Below are 23889 nucleotides of genomic sequence, written 5' to 3'. Positions count from 1 at the left end.
CCACCTAGCAGGGTAGGGTGCACAGTAGGAGCCCCGGGTGATTGTGGGATGGATTCATTAGTCCCTTCTTCTGTGTCCTTTTTGCATATTTCCTTGTATGGCCCTGACATGGGGACATAGATTCCAAATAGGAAATAAAACATGACGACCTGAGGTCTTTGAAATGGAGTCCGGGTCTTGGCTCACAGAGCTGGGTGCTCAGACACCCAGAGGTACTGCTGTCCCGTGGCTCGTGGAGGACACGGGTGGGTAAGGTGGGCATGAGAAGCCTCTGCCCTCGCACTAGGGAGAAAGGGGCCATGAACCTGGGGAAACGAGCCTCCTGCCTCCTGCCTCCTGCCTCCTGCCTCCTGCCTCCTGCCTCCTGCCTCGCTGGAGAGAAGCAGCTGCTCCCCGCCCGCAGTGCTGGGCATGATGCGCCAGCATTTCTTACGAAGCAAAAAAGGTGCCTGTGCAAGAGGATGTTGGTGTGAGGTCATCCCCAAACCTGGCTGATAGGGCTGCCTGGAGCCGAGGCCTCCTGACGCTGCAGAGAACGGAGGTATGATGCCCTAGCTGGTTTGGCTCAGTGGATAGAGCATCGGCCTGCGGACTGAAGGGTCCCGGGTTCGATTCTGGTCAAGGGCACATGCCTGGGTTGCGGGCTCGATCCCCAGTAGGGGGCGTGCAGGAGGCAGCCGATCAATGATTCTCTCTCATCATTGATGTTTCTCTCTCCCTCTTCCTTCCTCTCTGAAATCAATAAAAATTAAAAATAAAAATAAAAAAGAAGAGAGGAGCTGGTGGCTAAAGCAGCCCTTGCACCCAGGTCAATGCAGTGAGCACCCCCAGCCATTCATGGGGGGCAGGCAGGGGGGCATCTGTCAAGGAGCCAGGAAAGCCCAGGTGGAGAAAGCGCCAGGTGTAAGTCCTCCCAGCCCCACAGAGCCGGGGCCATCCTGCGACAGTGCCTCACTTGCCTGCTGCCCCCCCTCCCCCAGGGGCCACGGTTAGTCTCCTGCAGCTGCGGTAACAAATCACAAACGGGGTGGCTAAGAACACAGAAATTCATTCTCCCGTAGTTCTGGAGGCCAGAGGTCCGAATTCCGCTCCACGGGGCTGAAGTCGAGGTGTAGGCAGGGCCGGTCCCCTCCGCGGGCCCCAGGGGAGTCTGTTCCTCGGCTCTTCCTCCCTCTGGTGGCTGCGTCACTCCAATCTCTGCCTGTGTGGTCACAGCGCCTTCTCCTCTGAGGGGGTTCCTCTCTCATTAGGAGACTTGCGATTGCATTCAGGGCCCACCCAGATGTTTCAGGATAAGGTCCCATCGCAAAGACTCGGTCACACCTGCAGGTCCCGTCACATCTGTGAAGGTTCTTGCCAGATGAGACCCGCAGGTTCCGGGGATCAGGGCCTGATAGCTTTGGGGGCTGTTATTCAATCAGCTGCAGGTCAGGAACCACCCCTCCCAGCTGCGCAGGCAGAAAGGATAGAAGGAAGCCGGTGTCCCCGTCCCACAGCCCCAAGCCTTATTCCTCCTCTAAACCCTAATGGGAAAGACTTCCCTTTACAAGCCCGAGTTTGGAGGTTTTCTTTTGTGTGGGTCTGGACTTTTGAACTTCTGAACGGAGATTGTTTGGCGACTGTCTGATCCCTGATTCTGAGAGGGGGACTGGCCCGCCGGAGGCTTGGGGTGGGGAGGAGGCGTGGGGAGCAGTGGGAGAGGATGGGCTGGGAAATGGTGGCCACAGAGTTTCCGGTAATCCCCTGGAAAGCTCTGGGGCTGGGATAGCCCTCGGAGTTGTCCTGAATTAAGAGAAGTCGTCTGGCCTTTGTCCCCCACATCGCATGTAGCTGCCCCCCAGGAGGGGGGTGTAGCCTTGGGTAGTGGGAGTAGACGGTTCCAGGAGGCCTTGCTGAGAGCCATCACAGCAGCTGCGGGTGGGGGTGAGTGTGGGGGTCAAGGGCGCCCACCACGGTGACCTGAGGAGCCATGGGGCTTGACCACCGAGGAGTGGCTGGAGAACTCCCTGCTCTTAATAGCGCCCGCAGCTGTGGGCCGGCCCCTGCAGAACTGCCCTGTGGTTGCAAACCCCTCGGTTCGGTTGGAGAGCCCTGTGGGCGCCTATGGGTTATCTTTTGGTGGGGGGTGGAGGTGGGGTGGGGGTCAGTTAGCCATTTGCTGCCCAAGAAGCTATTGAGCATCTACTATGTCCAAGATTCCTATGCGAGCTGGTGGTTCAGGGGTGAACAGGAAGCCCCACTGGAGGGGGAGCAGGACCCCCTCTAGATCTCTCCAAGTCCCTCTCAAGCCCAGAAAAATCAAGGGTGCCAGCCCCACTAAGCTCACACAGAGCCCGGCATTAAGCAGGGCTCTCTGAGGACTGGGAGCCACAGAGCTCCCAGAACCCCTCCCCACCCCATCTAACCATCGCTGCCCTATAGGCCCCTCTGGCCAGCTGTGTGAGCAGATGGCAGGCAAGGGTGGGTGAGCCCCTTGTGGGGAGAGCACAGATGTGTGGAACACCACTTGCCTGATCAATTTTGCCACTTTCAACCCAACCAGAGGGGCTTTTGGGGTCTCCTTGCCAACCCTCTGCCTCCGAGAACCCCCAAAACAAAGCCACCACCATATCTTTACTTTTAATCCCAAATTTAGGAAGCCTGGCTGACCGAGCAGCCTTCACTCGGTACCCAGCTTACGCCCACCTTACCGTTAGCTGTCACATTGCAGCGTCGTGGGTCAGGGCTGAAAACAGATAACAACCGCTTCTATGTCTCTAGGATGGGACAGCCCTGTGTGGAATACTATACAGCCATTAAAAAGGACGAGGCTGATTTTTCCACACTGATATGAGGACCTTCTGTGTGGGTTGTACTGTGACGTGAACAAAGCCAGGTAAGGAATACTGTGTAGCATATCCTGCCATTTATGCAGAAGGAGGGGAGGGTATGCACACATGTTTGCAGGGTCGCACACACATTGGTTTGGAAAGACAGAGAAGAAAGTGATGCCACAGGCTCTGCCCCCGAGTAAGGGAACTGAGTGGGCAAGAGACCGAAGGAGGGAGACTTGGTAGCAGCCCCTTTTGAACTTGGAACCAGGTGAACATGGTACTTTTCAAGAATCACCAACGCCCTCACTTCACCCGTGAAATGAACACCGTTTTGAAGTCAGCTGGGCGCCCGGGGGCTGGAGCAGGAGTTCCCGTTTCTCTGCTCAGTGAGCTCAGCGGAGATGAGGCGCAGCTGGTGAACGCGGTTCCACACCGGCTCCTCTGTTCATCCTCCCAACACTTGCCGGGCCCCGCAGGGACCTGGCGACACGGTGTGGACAAGGAGCTCCCCCTCATCGCCTGGGGTGGGGCATGGCTTCCCGGGCCATGAATGGGTGACTTTAACCAGCCTCCCCGGGCATTTTTGCAACCCCTAGAGCAGCGGTTCTCAACCTGTGGGTCGAGACCCCTTTAGGGGTCGAACGACCCTTTCTCGGGGGTTGCCTAAGACCATCGGAAAACATATATAATTACATATTGTGTTTGTGATTAATCACCATGCTTTAATTATGTTCAATTTGTAACAATGAAATTGGGGGTCACTACAACATGAGGAACTGTATTAAAGGGTCACGGCATTAGGAAGGTTGAGAACCACTGCTCTAGAGTGTTGAGAACCACTGACCGAGCACTTTGCAGGGCTCACCTTGTCGATTTCCAGGAAACGCCCGTAGAACTGAGGCCCCAGAGCCTGGCTCGGCTACCACTCTTGGCCACCCCGACCAGCGCCCCAGCGCCCCTGCCGATACTTGCGCCCGACAGCTTCCAGCTCCAGCACTGGGGCCAGGTTGGCCAGTGGCACCCAGAGGCCCTCCTGCTCCCATCTGCAGGCCAGAGACCTGAGCAGCCGGCCCCTCACAGGCCTCGTGTCTGCAGGCACAAGCTGCCCAATAAGTTGTGATGAGCGGCTCTGACCCCACCTGCTCCTCTGCAGCCTCAAAGGAGAACATCAGTCCCACCTGGGCAGCTGCTGCCGCCTCCTTAACAAGGGACGGCCCTGAGCCTATAAGAGGGGAGGGCAGCGGCGCGCCCGTGGGTCGGCTGCGGTTGTTGTGTTGGGTGAGGGTGCTGAGCTGCAGGGCCGTGCCATGGCCTACCAGAGCATCATCCACCTGTCCCTGGACGAGCCCACCCATGTCGTTTGTGTGGTGGGCATGGAGATGTGCTTGGAACTCAGTGGGTGAGGAGCTGGGGGCTCTGCCAGGGCTGCTGGGGTTGGCTCTCCCCCGCCCAGGCCTCCCCTGGGTTATGTGGAGGTTGGGGGTTTCTCCTTTCTCCGTATCTTCCCTCATCCTCCTGTCTTAGCTCCAGGGGCCAAGTTCGGGTCCCTAAGGGCTAAGTCCAGATGCTGCAGGGATCTGACCAGATCCTATATCTGCCCCTGGTGGGCTGCGGGGCCTTAGAAGCGGGTGCCCCTCCCTCTGTCCCCTTCCTCTGAGATGGGGGGAGGCTGGCTCTCAAGGGAGACTCCTGTAAACAGGAGCCTGAGGCGGGAAGAGGCGAGGTCTCCCCCGGGGTCATAGCCTGACCCCCTGAGTCCCCGGCCATGTCTTCTCTGCTACAGGGGTCCCCCGTGGCTCCGTCCTCCCTGGGAGTTGGGGGCTTTATAGAGGAGATGTAGCTTTGGTCGTTTCTGGAGCATTGGTGAGAGGGTGGGTCTGAGCAGGAGGTTGTGGGAGAGAGGACTCAGGGGTCCTTAGAGTAAGGCTGAAGTTGTCCTAGGACCCCCCCCCACTGCCGAGCCTAAGTTAGGGTGCCTCAGCCCCCCAGGGGAGAGAGGCGGGCAGTCCAGGCCCTAAAGTCTGTCTGTTGGGCCAACCAGGTGTGCCCCGCACAAGTGCACGTCCTTCACCATCAGCAGCTCCCCGAGGGTCTTGGTGAACATCTCCAACCTGGTCCCCGTGGCAACCAACAAGGAGGGGGCCAGCCCCCAGCTGCTTCTGTGTGAGTCCATGGATGTGCTGGTGATGGTGAAGTCCCCCAGCTCTGACATCAGCAAGGAAGACAAGGTAGGCCCGGGAGCGAGGCAGGGGTTGGGGGAGGGGCAGCTAACACCACGGGGTCTCCCTCCAGACAGCTGGCATTTCCCGAGTCTGTGAAAAGTTGGGCGCCAAGTGTTTTGCATGTCTGATCTTCTTCAAGGCTCACAACAAACCTGTGAGCTGGGCACCCCATGACCCCATTGTACAGATAAAGAGACCGAGGCCCTGAGAGGCAGTGCCCTGCCCAAGCCGGTAACCAGCAGAACCGGGATTCAAGCTCAGACATGCCCGTTTCCGTGTGTGCTTCTGACCACCAGGCTGGGCCAGCGTCCAAACCGGCTGCTTTTAAAAATCTGCCTTAAAAGGTTTCGGCCGCAGAACGCCCACGCGCTTTTTGGCTAAGGCTAGTCCCCCGGAGGCGGAGATTCTAATGAAAACGAAGAGCTAATGCGATGCTATGTGCTAGGTACTTTACCCCGTTTACATACGAGGAAACAGAGGGACCTATCTGAACTTCAGTGGCGTAACTAGAGTGGGGGCTGGTCCTGGATTTGAGCCAAGCCTGTGCCCGCCCTCCTGGGCAAGTGCCTCTCTAACGGGGCACCTGTGGCAGGTGGGTTGGTGTCCACCTGGTAGGACAGGCCCTGAGGCTCATCTGCGTGAGGCTCTGGTGGTGGTTCCTGGAGGGAGCAGGTCCCTCGTGCAGAGTAATTAGAAGCGCCAGGGACTCTAACGCTCAACACCTGAGCCACAGCCCCCACCAATTAGGTCAACCTCAGGGTAGCTCACAGCTCTCCAGGTGACTCCACTGAGATGCTGAGGGTGAGAGGCACGTGAGGCACGTTCAGGGCTCGCCGCCTACCGGCAGAGCCTGCTGGCGTGGCCCGCTGGGAGGGTTCGGCTGGGATGGCAGGTGGGTGGTACATGCCCATGGGACACTGTGCCCTGGGCAGACAGTTCCCTAGGGGCAGGTTGTACACTTAGACGAGCATTCGAGTCTCCCAGGAGAGAGCTGAGGCTGTGATGTGTCCCCGCGGAGCCCAGGCGACCGGAGAAGCATTCTCTGCCCGGGGCTCAGCCTCCAGCGCTGTCAGGAGGGGCGTAGGAGTGAGAAGCTTGACCTTGGAGGACACGAGCTCCCACTGAGGAGGTCACGGGCATGTAGGTGTGGCCTGAGCTCATGTCTGGTTCTCAGGTTCGTGGTGAAGCCTGTGGTCAAGGCCAGTGGCTGAAGGGCGGGCCTCTGTCTGCAGGAAAGACAGTTCCAACTCCAGTCCCCACCCAGGTGTCCCACTTCCTTCTGAGCCAGTGGCTTAACCTATAGGAGGCCCCACTGCCCCCCTCATGGGGTGACAGGCGAACCCCGGGAGGGAGGTATAGTGAGGAGGATGTCGTTTTAAAGCGTGACCTCCAGAGCCAGTGGCCTGGATCTTCAGTCCTGTGTGACCCCCCTTCTTGGATGAAGGTCAAGGGCAAGTCCCGGGTCCCTCTGCCCTCGGGGTAGAGCCTACCTGGAGGGGTGGTTAGGAGGCCCGAGCGTGGAAGTCGTTAGAGTGGTCATGGCATGTTGAAAGGGTTGCTCTTCACCTACTGAGTTCCAGCACAGCAGTCCTGTCCCGCTCACAGCCAGACGTGAGATGTGAGGCCAAGGTCAAGGGGCTGGATCGGGTGCGTGGCCCAGGCCCCGCTCCTGCTTCAGTGCTCCCACGGGCTCTGCATGCTGTCTCCACAGGTTTCGGTCTCGTACTATCAGCCAGATGGGAAGGTCCCGGTGGCCACCGCTGAGCTCTTCCTCACTGGCATCGGTGAGTGGGGTTCCCACCCCTGCAGAGGAGGGGTGGGCGTGGCAGAAGCCAGGGAAGGGGCTGTCCCAGGAATGAGATGCCTTCCATGGGCCCTCGATGGGTGCACATGACATGCCCATGCGCACTCCCTCCTCAAGCTCAGCCACTCCTCTCCACCTCCCTCACTGTGACCTAAGTCTCAGGACGGACCCAATCTGTCCCCGTGTTCCTGTCATCGACCCACCTACCCGTGTCTGGTGCCAACACTCACCGCCTCTGGCACAACGGATGAAGTGTCTGGTTCAAAGTTAACTTGATCACACCAGAGCCTTTCCCTGCTCGCTCCTATCGAAGAACATTCCTTCCTAATTCTTAACTGATGTAGGCTGCCGCCACCTCGCGCCTCCTCTGGGTCAGTCCAGCACAAGCTATAATGGCTATTCTCTTAAAGATAAGCTGTACTGTTTAGTCTCTTCAATCCAATTCTACAGGGTGCCCCCCCAAAAAATGTATGTATACACTTTGAGTAATGATAAAGGCAATGTTTATTAAAAATACGTTTCATTTTCAAAATTGAGCTATCAGCTATTAAAATGTATATACATTTGGGGGGACACCCTCTATATTATCTTCAAACTCACTCCCCACCTATCTGCATCCTCAACGTCTCCCTCCCTCTCGAACCTGCTCCAGTCAGACACCCCTCGCACATGCACTGCCCTTATTGAGGATCCTAACTTCTCCACTGAGGCCAGTGGTCACCTTGATCTTCCTCTCCCTTGACCTCCATCAGTATTTAAAACAACCTGTTATCTTTGGATGTTCCCTTTGAAACACTCCAGGGACCCTGCCCTCAGTTTCCCCACAACTAGCTGGCTGGTCCTTCTCCGATGCTTTGATGGATCCTCCTGGAGCCCTGCAGTGCCTCAGGGCTCGGGCAGCTTGTTACGTGGCTCTACAGTCAGACGACTCCCCAAACTCTAGTTGAGCATCTCCCATAAACTTGGCTTGGCTATCTGCTGACCCAGCACAACTTCTTGAGTGTCCAACCAACACCGTAAACGCAGTATATCCCAAACTGGACAGATGTCTCTACCCCAAGCACCTATTTTTAATTCCCTTCCTCATCGCCGTAGATAGTCAATCCTTTAGGCTGATCCGACCAAGCACCTTGGTGCCACCCTTATTCTCCTTGTGGCCTGTGTTGATCCGAGAATCTTGTGCTAAACCTTCAGTTTAGCTGGAATCCAGCTACTCACCACGTGCAATGCCCTCAGCCTGGTCTGAGCTGCTGTCCTCTCTTGCCTGTGTCACTGCGCAGGCCCCCCAGTGGGGTTCCCTGCTCCGTCCCTGCCATTTGACAGGTCCAGTCTTAGCTCAGCCCCCCAAGCGGCTCACCTGTGGCAGAATATCAGCTAATGTCTCCCTGGATCTGAGCCCTCCACTGCTTCCATGGCCTTGGAAGAAAGCCAGTGTCTCCCTCCTCACCCCCTCCCCCCCACACTTACCGTTACCCACAGAGCTAGCCCACATGACCTCTAACCTGCGCCCTCTCTTCCTCTCGCTCACTCTGCCCTGGCACGTGTGTGTCTTTGCCCCTTGACCTTGCCACCTTGCACTTCCTATGCGATTTGCTTTTCCTCCCGATACTAACACGGATCGCTTTCTGGCCTCCTTTGGGGCTCTGGTCACGTTTCCACTTGGAGGATTCCTCTGATCATTTAAAACAGAGACAACCCGCTCCATCCCCTTCCTCCTTCCCATGGCACTTTTACCATCGGACAGATGTGTGTGTTGCTATGTCTTCTCCCCCTGCCGCTTGTGGGTGCGCACACACAGCTTTACAGTTGAAGGAGAAAGGGCCGTCTGGCATGCAGCTGTTGCCCTAGGACCTAGAAGGGTCCCTGGTTCCTGGCCGGCATCGGGGCCTAAGCTCAGTGCCAGGTGCACAGGGCAGCCAACGTCCGTTTCCATGGCCCTGACATTCCGGTTGGGAAACAGCATGTCGGGTGCCAAAAGCTGCAACTGGAAAAGTGTACGGTGGTCCTTAGTGGTGGGGAGCGGAGAACGTGAACCGTAGATGGCAGGAAGGGCCTCTACGGTGACACCTGGGCGGAGCGCGGGTCCTTAAGCGCTGAAGGGGCTTGCGGTGGCCAGGTATTGAGACCTTCCGATGTCTTAGAGCACCAGGAGCCTTCCAGAAGGCTGGGGAGGCGAGCCTTCCAGGTAGGGGTCCCCTGGGGAACGGCCACCAGGCACGCAGTGGCATCGTGACCACAGTGGACTTGTTTCGAGTTCCCAAGGGGCTGGAGGAGACACAGGACTACTTGGGCCTCTCCAGGCTTCCTCACCAGAAGCGTCTATCTCTGAGGAACTTTCTCTGCTAAGCCGAGTGCACCCCAAATGCCCTGCTGCCGGCCTTGGGCAGCCCCGGGGGCTTAGCCACGGCTCTGAGGCTGCGCCCAGCAGTCCAGGGGCCGACCTTTCCCTCCCGTTGCAGGGGTCTCCCTGGATGCGGACATCTACCGCAGAGGGCAAGTGGAGCTGGCGAGTGACAAATGGGCTAAGGTGAGGCAGCGGGGGCCGGTGCAGACCGGGGCCCCGGAGCCAGACCCGGCAGCAACCTTGCTATGTGACCTTCCTCCTGTCTGTTGAAGTGCTGCCACATAGATCGGAGCTGATAAAGCCCGTTTCTAGCTTTTCACAAAACGAGAACGCCTGGCAACACTGGGTCGACATCCACGCCTGGTGGTGTAGCCAGCAAGAGCAGGGGGTTAGGGGTCCCCGTCAGATGGGGCGCGCCTCCTCCCCTGGTCCTCAGTCCCCACTTCCCCTGACCCCAGGCAGGAAGCCGGTGGCCCATCCCCGGGCAGTGTTCCCTTGCTCTTGGTCCACGGACCTCGGGCTGTAAGACACTTGAGCTGGCAGATTCTGACCTAGAAGTTCCCATCACCCTGAAGAAAAACTTGGCTCTGCCCCCAATGAGGGGATAGGGAGGGAGGCATCTGGGAAGCAGAGGATTCACCTGACATCTTCCTGAGCCAACATTCCTATCGCCTTTGCAGAAAAACTGGGCCTGGGGCCCCAGTGGCTGGGGAGCCATCCTGCTGGTGAACTGCAACCCGGATGGCAAGGCCCAGGACATAGATAAGACCAAGGTGTTCTTGTCTGAGGGTAAGATAGAACCGGCCCCGACCAGGGATGCTGCCACCTTCCCTCCTGGGGCTCTGCCTTGCCCCAGCTTCATGGCCCCGCCCCTCAGCCAACCCAGATCCAGGCCCAGGTCCCTGATCTGGGCCAATCAAGTCTCTTATCAGTGGCTTGAAGCTTGTAAGTAGGAAGGAGGAGGCCCCACGGCCCAATGGGGAGAGCATGGGATCTGATGTCCTGTGACACACAGTTACTTCCTGGCTATGAACTTGAGCATGTTGACGTCCCTGACCTTGTTTTGCCATCTGTAAAATGGGCGTGACACCAATGCCTTAACAGTGGTCCTCAACCTTCTGGCCCTTTAAATACAGCTCCTCATGTTGTGACCCAACCATAAAATGATTTTCGTTGCTACTTCATAACTGTCATGTTGCTACTGTTATGCATCGTCATGTAAATATCTGATATGCAGGATGGTCTTAGGCGACCCCTGTGAAAGGGTCGTTTGACCGCCAAAGGGGTCGCGACCCACAGGTTGAGAACCGCTGTGTTACAAGGTGGACTAGAAGACTAAATGAAGACTCAAAAGGGCATGTAAGACTCTTCTAAAAGCCCTTTGGGTCCGGGGCAGGAATCCGGACCGTCTCAGGCAAAAGCAGTCTCGGTCTGGTCCCAAGGTGGGGTCGGGACCTAGGTTCTAGGTCTTAGCCGTTCACACCGAGGCTGGAGGGGACCCCCTCGCTGAACTGACCACGCCAGGCCTCGTCCTAGGTGCCCGTGGACTGCCCCGTGGGGTCAGGGCCATCCTCGCTGAAAGTGGGCCCAAGGGTCGCAAGCTTCCTGTGGCCTCCCAGGGAGCGGGACGCAACGCAGGCCTGGGCGGCCTGGGCCAGCACAGGGGGTGGAGGTCCCGGCGCTCCAATACGCAAGCCCCGGTCCCCGAAGTGCTGGCCTCCAGACACCCCGAACCTTGGCCTTGTCTCTTGCCCAGAAATAAACAATCTGTCCCCGATGATGCTAAGCGTCCAGGGGCCCAGCTGCTTCTTAAAGACCTACCGGCTGGTTCTCTACACCTCCAAGGAAGAGGCCAAGAAGGCGAGAGTCTATCGGCCCCAAGGTGAGTGCTTAGCACCAGCTCTGCCTCCTCCCTCACCTCCAGGTGAGCTGTGGCTTCACCCCCCACGCCGCAGGGTCCCCTCAGAAACCTGCAGGGGTCCTAGAGGTGCAGGCCAGGGTCTGTTGTGGCCAGACCTGTATGCCTAGGATTGTCTGGCTGCCACAGCCACTGAACTGTCTACACACATGGGTGAGGCCTTGCACCGCAGGGCCTCTCTCCCCAGTGTGGTGCCCGTCCTGCCGGGTTTTCGTGTCTGGAGGAGGCGACTTGCACAATAGCTAGAATGAGAGTGATTGCCGATGCAGATTAGGTAACGGCCCCTCCCCGTTTCTCCTGCCAGAGGAATGGCCTTCATTTCTGACATTTCTGAACCAGGACCCCACTAGATTAGGCCTCCAGAATGCAGAGGCCAGGAAGCCGGGTGCAGCGATGCTGGCATGTCCGTCTCGGGCACCATGTCACACATTGTCACCTTCAGCCCTTATCCACCTGGCAGGCAGGCGGCCTGCCCCTGTTCTAGAAAGTGGAGCCATGTTTAGCTTCAGCTGGGCCTTTGTTGAACCTGTGGTTTATAATGGACCAGCCTGCCCTAGCTGGTTTGGCTCAGTGGATAGAGCGTCAGCCTGTGGACTGAAAGGTCCTGGGTTTGATTCCAGTCAAGGGCACAAGCCCGGGTTGCAGGTGCAATCCCCAGTAGGGGGTGTGCAAGAGGCAGCCGATCAATGATTCTCTCTCATCATTGATGTTTCTATCTCTCTCTCCCTCTCCCTTCCTCTCTGAAATCAATAAAAAACTATATATATAAATAAAATAAAGATATAATGGACCAGCCTGTGTCCAGTGTGGGAACAGCGCCAGCTTGTGAGGCGAAGGCCCAAAGGGCCTTCTAGGTAAAATGACCATGTCGTGCCTGGGTCGTGGGCTTCTTGCCACTTCTTCTCCCTCCTTTTCCGGATATGGGTATGATAATCATAGCACCTGCCTCTCGGGGGTGAGGAGGCCGGTGAGCCTTCCCCACAGTTCCTGGCACATAGTAAGTTCGCAATGAAACCTTAGCTTTGTTTCAAAACCAGCAACTGGGTCAGAAGGTCAAGTGCAGAAGAACTGAGAGGGCTGGTAAGGGGCTTGTAGCAGGTGAACTTGGGACCCTCTCGCCCCTGCTACATAGCGAAGCATCTTAGGGGGGAGCAGCTATGGGGAGCCCAGGGCCCTGGAGTGGCTGAAGGTGCTGGGTCTGCAGCAACTCTAGGGGCGGCCAGCCGTGATCCAGTCTATGAAGCTGGGAACGCCCTCCCCCTGCACAGTCACACAGTTGGAAGCCCTGCAGTGAATCGAAAGGGCTGTGCCTCCGGGCTGGGGAGCTGTGGGGGTCCTGGTGGAACTCACCTTGTGCAGTCTGACGCCTCGAGGCCTGGTTTGGGGCCAGCAGAGAAGCCTCTGGAAGACTAGAAGCAGGAGGCCCCAGGAGCATGCGCAGCTGGCCCAGCTTCTACACGGCCAGCGGCAGCAGAGGCGAGCTGTGAGGAAGGAGCGGGGACCCTGGGCCAGCAGGTGAGGTGACAGCTGGTCTGTCCATCCTCTCCCTCCTAGCAGACAACTCAGACACCTTCACCTTCGACTTGGTGCTGGGACCTGGCTGCCACACCTACACCTTTCCCCCCCTGGAGAGCTCCCTGAAGGAGACCTTCTACGTGGAAGCCACGGAGTTCCCATCCGCCAGCTTCTCCGGCCTGATTTCCTACTCGGTCGCCCTGGTGGAAGAGTCTGAAAACATGGTAAGTCCCTGAGGAGGCTGCCACCTTTGCAGCAGGGACTGGGTGGGGAGGGGCAGTGTCCGCTGCGGGGAGAGGGGAGAAGGCGTGGTGGGTGGAGCTGGAGCCTCCTGCCCTCTTGGAGGAAAGACAGCACAGGTGAGTGCCTGCAGGTGGCCGCACTGAGCAGCTGGAGGCCGGGGCGGGAGATGTGGACCCAGGTCACCAATAGGACCCTGTCGCCTATTGCAGTTAATTCCAGAGACCCTGGTGCACAAGGACATGGTCGTGTTCAGGGTGGCTCCTTGCATCTTCACCCCGAGCACCCAGATGCCTCTAGAGATCTACCTGTGCAGGTGAGAACCCTGTGCCAGGCTGCTTCCTCCCCAGCACCCCCTTTTATCTGTGGGCGGTTGAGTAGAGAACTAGACTTCTCCCCAGCAAAGTGAAGTCCTTCCCTTTGAGCTGCCTGGTCCCCGAGGGTCCTCCTCAAAGGGGTCTGAGCACTTACAGCGCGAGGGATGGAGCAGTGAGCGGTCCCCCCCCAGGTGTTAGGGGAGGCCGACAAGTAAAGGGCATTACTTCAGGGAGCAATAAGCGCCCTACCACGAGGTAAGAGGAAGGAATGGCAAGGACGAGAGTGTTCTGGGGACAGCAAGGAGGCCTGCAGAGCTGGAAGAAGGCAGGGGACAGGAGGACGGAGGGAAGGAGGGGGAATAGGTCAAGGCCAGCAGGGCCCCGCAGCCCCTGTGTATCGGGGCATGGCCTTGGGGCTCTAACAGACCCCAAGTACAATGGTTCAAAGTCCGCCAGTGCTGAGGGTCTTTCTAGGTTGACACCTGGGGAAGCGCCCATGGTGACTGGTCTGTTTTCGGGGCTTCAGTTGTGGGGAAGCAGGAACACAGAACCAGGTCTCCCAGGGTTGGAGGTTTGCCAGGCAAATAAGCCCAGGTGGGCGGTGGGCAAGGGTATCATTATGACGCATCCTAGACTCGGAGCGGGGAGGAAGGAAGGTGAAGGGACAGAGTGATGGGAACGAGAGCAGTCCAGGGCCAGAGGTCCCCGTGAGGTCAGGCCTCTGGCCCGGCGACTGGACGGGGCGAGCAGGGGGGAGGGCGTGGATGGGACTGGACATTAGATCACGATCTCGGGCTAGAAGGTGAGGTAGGGTAGGTAATGAGATCTGTCAAGTCAAGGGCCCAGAGAGGCCACGATGGCCCGGAGGCAGCGACACGTGGCGAGGACCACAGCCTCCGCCAGGCCCGTGGGGCGTAAAGGAAAATAGCTCTTCCGAGGGGGGCGGCTGGGGAGCAGGGTCCGCAGAGGAACGGCAGGTTTCAGAATGAGAACGGAAAAGACCAGGAGCTCGAGGAGTGCTGCTGATAACACATGACAGGCTCCAGCTCTTCCATCTTTGTCTTTTCTACCTGAAGACATGTTGTTCAGCCCTGGCCAGTGTTTCTCAGTGGTTAGAGCATTGTCCCACACACTAAAGCGTCATGGGTTCTATTCCTGGCCCCAGATGTAGAACCAGGTCACCAACCAATCAGTGTGCCTCTCTCACATCAATGTTTCTCTCTCTCCTTCCCTCCCCTCCCTTTCACTTTTTCTCTAAAAAAGCAATGGAAAAAAAACATCATGTGAGGATTAACAAAAGAAAATGAAAAAGACATGTTCACTCACAGGAAGCATCGGCTGAAACCCTGGTCTTCTGAGAGTCCCCATAGTGGTGGGATTCAGGCACGGCTTGATCCAGCTTAGCCACAGATGGCTGTGACACTGGGGCTACCCGTCCTTACCCAGCACACATCCTCAAGGCCGCCCTAGACATCGTCAGGCTGATCAGCTCCTGTAGCCTCGTAGACCCCAGAAACGGCGTTTCTGGAACAATAACATAGAATGGGGATGCACGTTTTATACCCAGAACCAAGCTAGAACCCCAGTTTTGACACTTTCCGATAGTGTGACCTTGCTGGCATTCAACTCGGGATCTGTTTATAAAACGGGCGATCTTCTTAATCTCAAACAGCATTGTTTATCTCCAACAAGGAACAAATATACATTATGGACAGGATAACTGTGCTAAGATCCTAGGATTTAAGGCCCATCCCCTGCTACCCATACAAACATGACAACCTCATTGGCCATCGCAAGGCGACACTTTGCTTCTTGACTTCTTGGGGTAGAAATACAGCCCCCTGGGGAGAGGAGTCGGCCTTCTGGGTAGACTGAGGCAGGAGAGCCTGGGGCGGCTCCCCAGCTGCCTGGGGCAGGGGTGGAAGGTAATGTGGATGTGGCTGCAGATGAGGACAGAGCCTAGGCCACCAGAACGGGAACAGATACTAAGTTCTGGACCAGACCCTGCCATGAGCTGGGCCCAGTGCTCTGAGCTACCAGCCTGTGTCCCTGCAGTTGGGGGACAGCACTCTCCATATCTCACGGGCAGGGACATAATCTCTCCTGACCGCAAGGAGGTGCCCCCTTCCCTGGGACAGCAAGGTGATGCCCACGGGGGAGCCCCAAGGCCTTCCCAGCGCCTGCTTCTCTCCCCCGGCAGAGAGCTGCAGGTGCATGGTTTTGTGAAGACGGTGACCGAGCTCAGCGAGAAGAGTAACAGCCAGGTGGCGTCTGTCTATGAGGACCCCAACCGCCTGGGCAGGTGGCTCCAGGTAACGCCCCACCTGGGGAGACCTGTCGGTGGGGGAAGGGCAGGGGAGATTCCGACTGTAGCCCACACAACGGGCATCTCAGGCTTCTGGTCAACCTTCCCAGCGAAGCTAAGCCTAACTAGAGGTGCCTCTGCTTTTAGGACTTCAGTGGATGGAGGCTCAGGTGAAATGACAGCCCATGTCGTAGCCCCTAAGGAACTGAGCTTAGAGTCTACCTCCTATTTCAGTGCACGTGGTCAGGACCATGGAACACCCTAGGGCAGTGATGGCGAACCGTTTGAGCTCGGCGTGTCAGCATTTTGAAAAACCCTAACTTAACTCTGGTGCCGTGTCACATATAGAAATTTTTTGATATTTGCAACCATAGTAAAACAAAGACTTATATTTTTGATATTTATTTTATATATTTAAATGCCATTTAACAAAGAAAAATCAACCAAAAAAATGAGTTCACGTGTCACCTGTGACACGCGTGTCATAGGTTCGCCACCACTGCCCTAGGCAGCTGAAGGGTCCGGCACCTTCAGCTACAGGTGGGCCAAGCTGGCGCATTGCTCCAGGGGCCAGCCGATCTGAGAGCAGGAAGTCCCCTGGTGCTCCATCCTCCACAAATAGCTGAGTGATTGCCACGTGCTGGGCACCATTCTAAGTGTTAGAGATAAAACAGAAGGGAACACCCTGCCCCTGCTCTAGCAAAGACGCCGCACTCAAGTGCTGTAAATGCAAGAAATGAGGTGATTGTCTTGAGTTACTAGACCAAACGAGGTGGTCAGGGTGGAAAATCTTCAAACTCGGGAAACCCGGAGGTGGCCAGGCAAAGATCGGGTTAGAAGCAGGAGCCCTCTGGGCAGAGGACAGCTGCCTGCAGGTCGTAATGTGGGCTGCACTATGAAAAGGGGCTGGGCGGGCCAGGTCAGAGTGCAGAGGTCACAGGCCAGGTAGGTGCTGGGTCGTATGTCGGGGTCCTCTTTAGCCAACGGTAGGAAGAGAAGCGAATCCAGAGCAAGGTGGGATGACACTGAGGGACGCATCAGGGTGTGAATGTTCTGGTCTGGGTTTGAGAAGACGCCTCTGGCTGAGCGAGAACAGGTCTGGGGAAGGGGCAGGAATGGGAGGGAAGCTGCTGGAGGGCCTGGCGTAGCTTAGCGGGAGGTCACGGTGGCTTCCCCACATGGCCTCAGGGATGCGTCCACGCTGAATGGGTTTTAGACATAAAGCCGAACAAGGCTTATTCCTAGATTGGTGAAGACAGTGAGACTCCAGGTGACGCCCATCTTAAACCTGATGGATGGGAGAATGGGTGAGGACAAAACCCCGAGAAGGGGCCATTGCTGAGCTAGGTGTTGTTTTTTTAATGTTTTTACTGACTTCAGAGAGGAAGGGAGAGGAAGAGATAGAAACATCAATGGTGAGAGAATCCTTGATCGGCTGCCTCCTGCACATCCCACACTGGGGATCCAGCTGGCATGTGCCCTGACCGGGAATCAAACCCAGGACCTCCTGGTTCATAGGACAATGCTCAACCACTGAGCATGCCAGCCGGGCCTGAGCTGAGTTTTGAGGGCTGAGCAGGAGTTGGCAGGAAGAAGGGGTTCTTATTGCCCACCCCCCGTCCCCGGAGGTGGCCCGGGTACAGGGAGCACTGTGCCAGGCGAGCCGGTCCCAGGCCGGAAAGCAGCTGATGGAGCAAGAATACATCCCACTTGTTCTCCTGTCCCTCCAGGACGAGATGGCCTTTGGCTACACCCAGGCGCCCTACAAGACAATCTCCTTGGTCTTCGACACCCCCCGGGTCTCCAACCTCGAAGATTTCCCCATGAAATACTCCCTGGTGTGGGGCTCGGTTTGGCTGATCTGAACTCGGTCCAACTTCTCAGGCCTGCTGCCTGGCCAGAAACGCTGGGGTGCCAGGGGAGAGGGCCCAGGTGGCCTCGGGGAGGCAGGGGTGTGGGGGTCTACCCGAGAGGCTGGATTAGGGGTCAGACTGTGGCTTAAAGCCCACCCCTCCTAACACCCCTGCCCCGGCCGGGTCTCCTTCCAGAGCCCGGGGATTGGCTACGTGACCCGACCCACCGAGGACGGTAAGGTGATCACTATGGATTCCATTGGGAACCTGATGGTGTCCCCACCCGTCAAGGTCAAAGGGAAAGAGTATCCGCTCGGCAGGATCCTCATTGGCGGCAGCTTTTACCCCAGGTGAGGGAAGAGGTCAGGTGGCGGCTCGACGCCTTCCAACTAAAGGAAGGGACCCTGGTCGTCACCTGGCTCTGTCTGACCCCCACGTGACGCAGCTGGTCACCTGCCCCACACCATTCCTTATCCTCTCACGTGAGGATTGTGAGTCTGCCAATCTCCGGAGACTAAAAGGGGGAAAAGCAGACAAATGACTCATTGAGCGGGGGTCCCGGGTTCAAATTGCAGCCTGCTAAGCTCGGCTGGCCTGTGACCCCACAGGATGGCCTCCTGACCCCACAAGACGGGCCTCCAGGGGGCCGCCCTCCAAGCTAGACGCCTTGGTGGCCGTTCATCCAAAGCCAGGAAACGCTGTGTCCCAGGGTCTAGTCTTGGTTCTAGACCAGGGGTGGGCAAACTTTTGGACTCGAGGGCCACAATGGGTTCTTAAACTGGACCGGAGGGCCAGAACAAAAGCACGGATGGAGTGTTTGTGTGAACTAATATAAATTCAAAGTAAACATCATTACATAAAAGGGTACAGTCTTGCCGAAACCAGTTTGGCTCAGTGGATAGAGCGTCGGCCTGCGGACTGGAAGGTCCCAGGTTCGATTCTGGTCAAGGGCATGTACCTGGGTTGCGGACACATCCCCGGTGGGGGATGTGCAGGAGGCAGCTGATCGATGTTTCTGACTCTCTATTTCTCTCCTTTCCTCTCTGTAAAAAATCAATAAAATATATTTAAAAAAAAAAAAAAAGGGTACAGTCTTTTTTTTTTTTTTTTTAGTTTTATTCATTTCAAACGGGCCGGATCCAGCCCGCGGGCCGTAGTTTGCCCACGGCTGTTCTAGACTCTCTTGGCTCAGTCCCGAGTTGGGCCAGAGTGAGGGATTCTTAATCACCACCCCTCCCCCTACGGGCCACTCTCTTGAGCCCCAAGGTTAGGACAGCCGGTTCCCTGAAGGTAGCCTGGCACTCAGCGAGCAGTTGGCGGCCCTCGTGGGCCACGCGGGCTCAGAGGCTGTGCCTTCCTCCTCCCTTTAGCAAGGAGGCCCGGGACATGAGAAAGGACCTCCGGGACTTCCTCTACGCCCAGCAAGTCCAGGCCCCGGTGGAGCTCTACTCAGACTGGCTGCTGACCGGCCACGTGGACCAGTTCATGTGCTTCGTCCCCACGCAGGTCAAGGGTGAGGGCGACAAGGTCTGTGCTGGGGACTGCACGGGGCGGGGCCTCCCACCTGCTTTTGGAGACCCTTGGAAGCTTCTGGAAGGGATGCTGGCCTCTGACCCTCATTCTGTCTCCCAGGGCTTCCGGCTGCTCCTGGCCAGCCCCCGCTCCTGCTACCAACTCTTCCAGGAGAAACAGGAGGAGGGCTATGGAGACATGGCCCTGTTCGAGGAAGTGCGGGAGGACCAGCTCCTTTCTAACGGTAAGGCGTCAAGCCGGCTATGGGGCGGAGGCCGGCCCGTCTTCCCCAGACGTCCTTTCTGGAGAGTCATTTTACTTTGTCTTTCCTGCTAGAGAAGTTCCCAGGGAAGCCTGAAAGCATCGCGTGGACTGTGTTAGAACATCCGACTCCATCCAGTGCAGGGCTATTCTGGCGGGCGGTACAGGGACAGCACAGGCAGATCCGGAAGTTCTGGACGTCTGAGGCTGCTAGGACGAGGAGGGGACTCGATCAGCAGGCAGATGGCTCAGGGTGGGGGTGGGAGGAGACGGATCAGATGCTGACTGCAGTCTCCGGAACTATTCAGGGAATGTTAGGTTAAGTACCTGGGCACTAGGACTTCAGGGGTCTCCTGGCCGCCCCTAAAGAAGACATAAGCAAACCAGCAGGGATGGTGTGGCTGGGGCCGAGGCAGGCCTGTTCTAAACGTGTGGGGGCCCGGGATGGGGTGGGGCTCTGGGAGTTCTCTAGACCAGCAGTCCCCAACTGGTGGAGGTCTGACAGGTTGGCAACTGCTGCTCTAGACCCTTGCAATGCCATGTAAGGTCTGAGGGCACCTATTAGAAATGCAGAATTTCAGCCCTGCTCTACGCCTCCTCAATTTTGGGGAGGGGCCCAGGAATCTCACCCTCCTAGAAGGTGACCCTTGCAGAGCATGAGCCGCATATCACACACCACACGCTGAATGCGGATACCCCAACTGAAGTTCCTGACGATGAGGCACTGGAGGAGCAAAGTTAAATAACTTGGTCAAGGGTCAGAGTCCCAGGTAGAAGGTGGCTCGGTTGTACAGGCCACAGAAAGCACGGAGGTGCCCAGGTACGAGGTGCGTGGGGCTGAAGTCACCTGCTAACCTGTCTTAGGCTGCCTCCCCCAAAGCATGGACTCCCCATCCTACCAGGAACAGAGTGGCCGGTGGCAGTAAAAGTCCTCCCTGGGTTTTCATGGACTCAGGTGTGACGTTTGACCTTGGTGGGTCCCTGGAGACTAGCCAGGCCACCCACACTAGTCACTGGCCCAGGAATACACCCCGTTGGCCGTGCTCGGGGCTTGAGTCTCCCCAGCCCTGGACAGCGTTGCCTGCTCCCTGGCCTACAGGCCCGCCTGCCTTCTCCTTCCTCCAGGGAGGGAGGCCACTACCATCAATCAACTTCTGGATGACGACGACATGAGGAAGCAGAACGACTACGTGGAGGTAGGAGCCAGGAGTCAAGGACGTGAGGGGCCTGCTCCAGAAAGTGGGGGAGGCACTGGCGATCTAGACAGGCTCCTAACTGAGCAACTACTAGAGCCCAAGCATCATGCAGAGATATGTTTCTGTAATCCTCGAAGTCACCCTGTGAAGTCAAACCCATCTTGTGTATGACGGGCTCAGCGTAAGATCATGGGCCTAAGCTGATGAGTTGGGTCCTGGGTTTGAACCCACAGGACTGCCAAGTTCATGCTGCATCCACTGTTACTCAGTGTCTGACCAGAATACGGTGCTGTAGCTCGGCAGCCTCCGGGCAGAGGCCCCCCTGCCCTGACTTCCCTAAGAGGCTTAGGAACAGACCGGGGCCTTCTCAATGCTCAGGCCCATCAGCTCGCTGTTCAGAATCACCCAGCACCTCGGATCTCTGGAAATGAGGACTGTGGGCTTCGAGAAGCATTGGGGGGCGGGGAGGGGGAGTTCCCAGGAGAGATTACCTAGCTTCTGGAAGAAGGGCCGAGTTGCCCGAGGTCACATGGTCAGCACAAAACTGCTTTGCCCACTGGGACCTCATGGCTCCTGGCAAAGACGTATTCAGAGCCACAGTGCACTGGTGCCCTGACCTTTGCCAAAACAGGGAGGGAAGGCTTCCTGGCACAGCAGGGTGGGTGCCGGCCGGGTATGGGGTCAGAACAGTCCTGGGCAGTGTCCTGGGAATAGTGGTCAGGAGCCCTGCATCAGACCAGGGAGATGCTCAGGTGTTGGGCAGCACCAGGTCTGAGCTGGGCAGTGCCCGTGTGGGGACCACTGCTCCCGTCCTTCCTAAGGCCCTGCAGCTTCCTGCCCTTGCCCAGGTCTCCCACCCTGGCCAGGCCTGAGGGCCAAAGGGGACCATGCTACAGAATTAGGACTAGTAGCTGCCTCGGGGCTGACAGGCTCTGAGATCCTGGCCTCCCAAGGTCAGGCCTTGACTCCCACACACGGCAGCGAGTGATGGAAAGGTGGGAGCTACTTGAGGCCACTCCCCCATTCGGTGAGCTCACTCCCTCCCGGCCCACCCGCCGCCCGCAGAAGTGCATTCACCTGAACCGAGACATCCTGAAGCGGGAGCTGGGCCTGCTGGAGAGGGACATCGTCCACATCCCACAGCTCTTCTGCTTGGAGCAGCTGAGCAACGTGCCCTCCGCGGAGCAGACGGAGAAACTCTACGCCAGGCCCTACTTCCCCAACCTGGTGAGGCACGGGGTGGGCTGGCTGCCCTCTGGGTGGGGGGCTGTTCAACCAACTGGCTGGTTCCCTGACATACATGGTGCTGAGAGAAGGTGGAGGGAGGACCCGCCCCCCTCCACCCCCATGGGAGCAGTGAATGGGGCCCAGGCTGGGTGACTTGCCAAGCAGTGACCATGGGCTTGGCTCTGGGCTCATCCCCAACCTTAGGGTAGTCACTACACAGCCACCTTACCAGGATGCTGTGCTACCACCAGACTCGAAGGGGCCAGGCAGCTGCTGGCTGAGACGGGGGCCAGGGAGTGTGGGGGGGAGGGGGGGCACAGCTCCTGAGACAGGTTCTTCCTGCCAACACAGCCTGTGATCAGGGCTGCGTCTGGAACGGGAAGTGTCCACTCCAGGGAGCACTGCTCCTATGTAGACGAGGAGTTGAAGTTGGGGGTGTGTGTGTACATGAGCCCCTGCTGGGCCAAGCCTAGGGCACCTCTGGCCTAGACCTGGCCTTTCTCATACAACGGCAACCTGCCATGTGGACACTGCACATGCTTTCTCGGACGTGTGGGCTGATTAATTCCTTCAACAATTGCAGGCCTCTCCTCTGAGACAGGGACACACGGGGACCTGTTAATTTGACAAGACCCACGTGGCCCTCTGGGCATGACACAGGAGCCGTTCTAGACCTCGGGAGTAGGTGCGGGCCGAGGGAGTTGCTCTAAGGCCGTGGTCGGCAAACTGTGGCTCGTGAGCCACATGCGGCTCTTTGGCCCCTTGAGTGTGGCTCTTCCTAAGCCTTAGGAGTACCCTAATTAAGTTAATAACACTGTACCTACCTATATAGTTTAAGTTTAAAAAATTTGGCTCTCAAAAGAAATTTCAATCGTTGTACTGTTGATATGTGGCTCTGTTGACTGAGTTTGCCAACCACTGGTCTAAGGGGAAAGATGCTAGCGTTGAGATGTAACCAATGGACATTCCAGTCGAGGGAGGCAAGACTGACGCAGACAGGACTGAAGGCCAGAATAACAAACAGATCAGGGACGGGAACCAGGGAAGCTGGCAAAGCCAGACTTTGGCCAGGCAGGGTTTTGGGCAGGGCCGTGGGAGGCTCAAGCAGAAGTGGGCTGGACCTGCCATTGACGGCGATGTCTGCATGAACGCAGGCCTGGAGAAGGGCCGGGTATGCGCCTGCTATTGCTGGTCCAGTCAGCCCGCAGCAGCCAGGTGTTCCCTTGCATTGAACCCAGTGGCGCTTTCTTCCGTGGCGCCAGCCCACCCAGGCCTTGCCCATCCTGTCTGACAGCTGCAGATGATTGTGATGGGCAAGCACCTGGGCATCCCCAAGCCTTTTGGGCCCCAGATCAAGGGCACCTGCTGCCTGGAAAAGAGGATCTGCCAGTTGCTGGAGCCCCTGGGCTTCAAATGCACCTTCATCAACGACTTTGACTGCTACATGACCGAGATCGGAGACTTCTGCGCCTGCGTCAATGTCCGCCGCGTGCCCTTTGCCTATAAATGGTGGAAGATGATGCCTTAGACCCGGCCTGGTGCTGCCAGCCCTGCCTGCCCCTCTACGTGGGGGAGAAGGGGGAGCCTGGAGAGTTGAGAAACCCCCTTCTTACCCTGTTCCCCATCCCTCAGAATCCAGTGGGGCGGCAAATGCTTTGGGTAGAGAGGGAAACTCTTCAGCTGAGAAGTGGTTACTAGGTGCCCATTAAAGCTCTAGTTGTTCTGAATGCATCCTGGCAGTGGCTGCCTTGTTTGGGGGAAGGATAACGGCTCAGGATGGAGCGGAGCAGCTGGGACACCTGGAGTCAGGCTGTCCCACGTGACGGAGCCCCATCCTGTCTGTAGTGGGAAGTGGTAGGAAATCTGATGGTTTGAATTCTCTAGTGAAAGCATGAGGCCAGCCAGGTCTGGAAGCCTGATGGGCTGGTCCAGGCTGGAGGAGGCCCAGCCATGGAGGGCAATACCTGCCTCAGGAGCAGCAGCTTTGCCACAAGTGGCTCTGGTCTCCTTGGGGTCCGGTGTAGCCTGAGGGACAAGGTACAGCAAGGGCAGCCCTGGGACACGGAGCCGCCTATTCCCATCTGCCCTGTGTTAATGGCACAAGGATGCTATTAAAGCAAATGGTTCTGAGAACCTTTAAGCATGGCCGTCCCCACCCTGCCCCTCCCGTGATGGGAAGCTGCAAGCAGTCTAGGCACTTGGAACAGGGCCAAGAGCTCCTGGAAAGGGCGAGTCTGATGATGTACAACAGCCAGTATCGAGGGCTCCGTGAACGGCTGAGCAGGGTTGATGTGGTGGTTGCAGGGGTCTGGTGGATGGTGTGGGGTAGCTCAGCCGCGTAGGCCTGGAGCAGCAGCCTGAG

General features: G+C 57.5%; 1 protein-coding gene across 1 annotated transcript; it reads left to right on the top strand.

Annotated features, from left to right (window-relative positions):
- Positions 1-4120: 4120 nt before the first annotated feature.
- PADI6 (peptidyl arginine deiminase 6) lies at positions 4121-23055 on the top strand (the record flags this gene model as incomplete). Its single annotated transcript, XM_081086118.1, has 16 exons — positions 4121-4212; positions 4855-5041; positions 6747-6819; positions 9299-9366; positions 9864-9972; positions 10940-11065; positions 12656-12840; positions 13069-13172; positions 15374-15485; positions 17209-17316; positions 17527-17681; positions 18702-18858; positions 18964-19087; positions 20230-20300; positions 21366-21527; positions 22822-23055. 16 exons carry the CDS (start codon positions 4121-4123, stop codon positions 23053-23055), a joined length of 2067 nt encoding a protein of 688 aa, XP_080942244.1.
- Positions 23056-23889: the final 834 nt, after the last annotated feature.

The sequence above is a fragment of the Myotis nattereri genome, assembly GCF_964212035.1.
Source record: "Myotis nattereri genome assembly, chromosome: 3".
Taxonomy (NCBI): Eukaryota; Metazoa; Chordata; class Mammalia; order Chiroptera; family Vespertilionidae; genus Myotis; species Myotis nattereri.
Note: the sequence above shows the minus strand (reverse complement) of the source record. Positions and strands in the feature narration are given on the sequence as shown.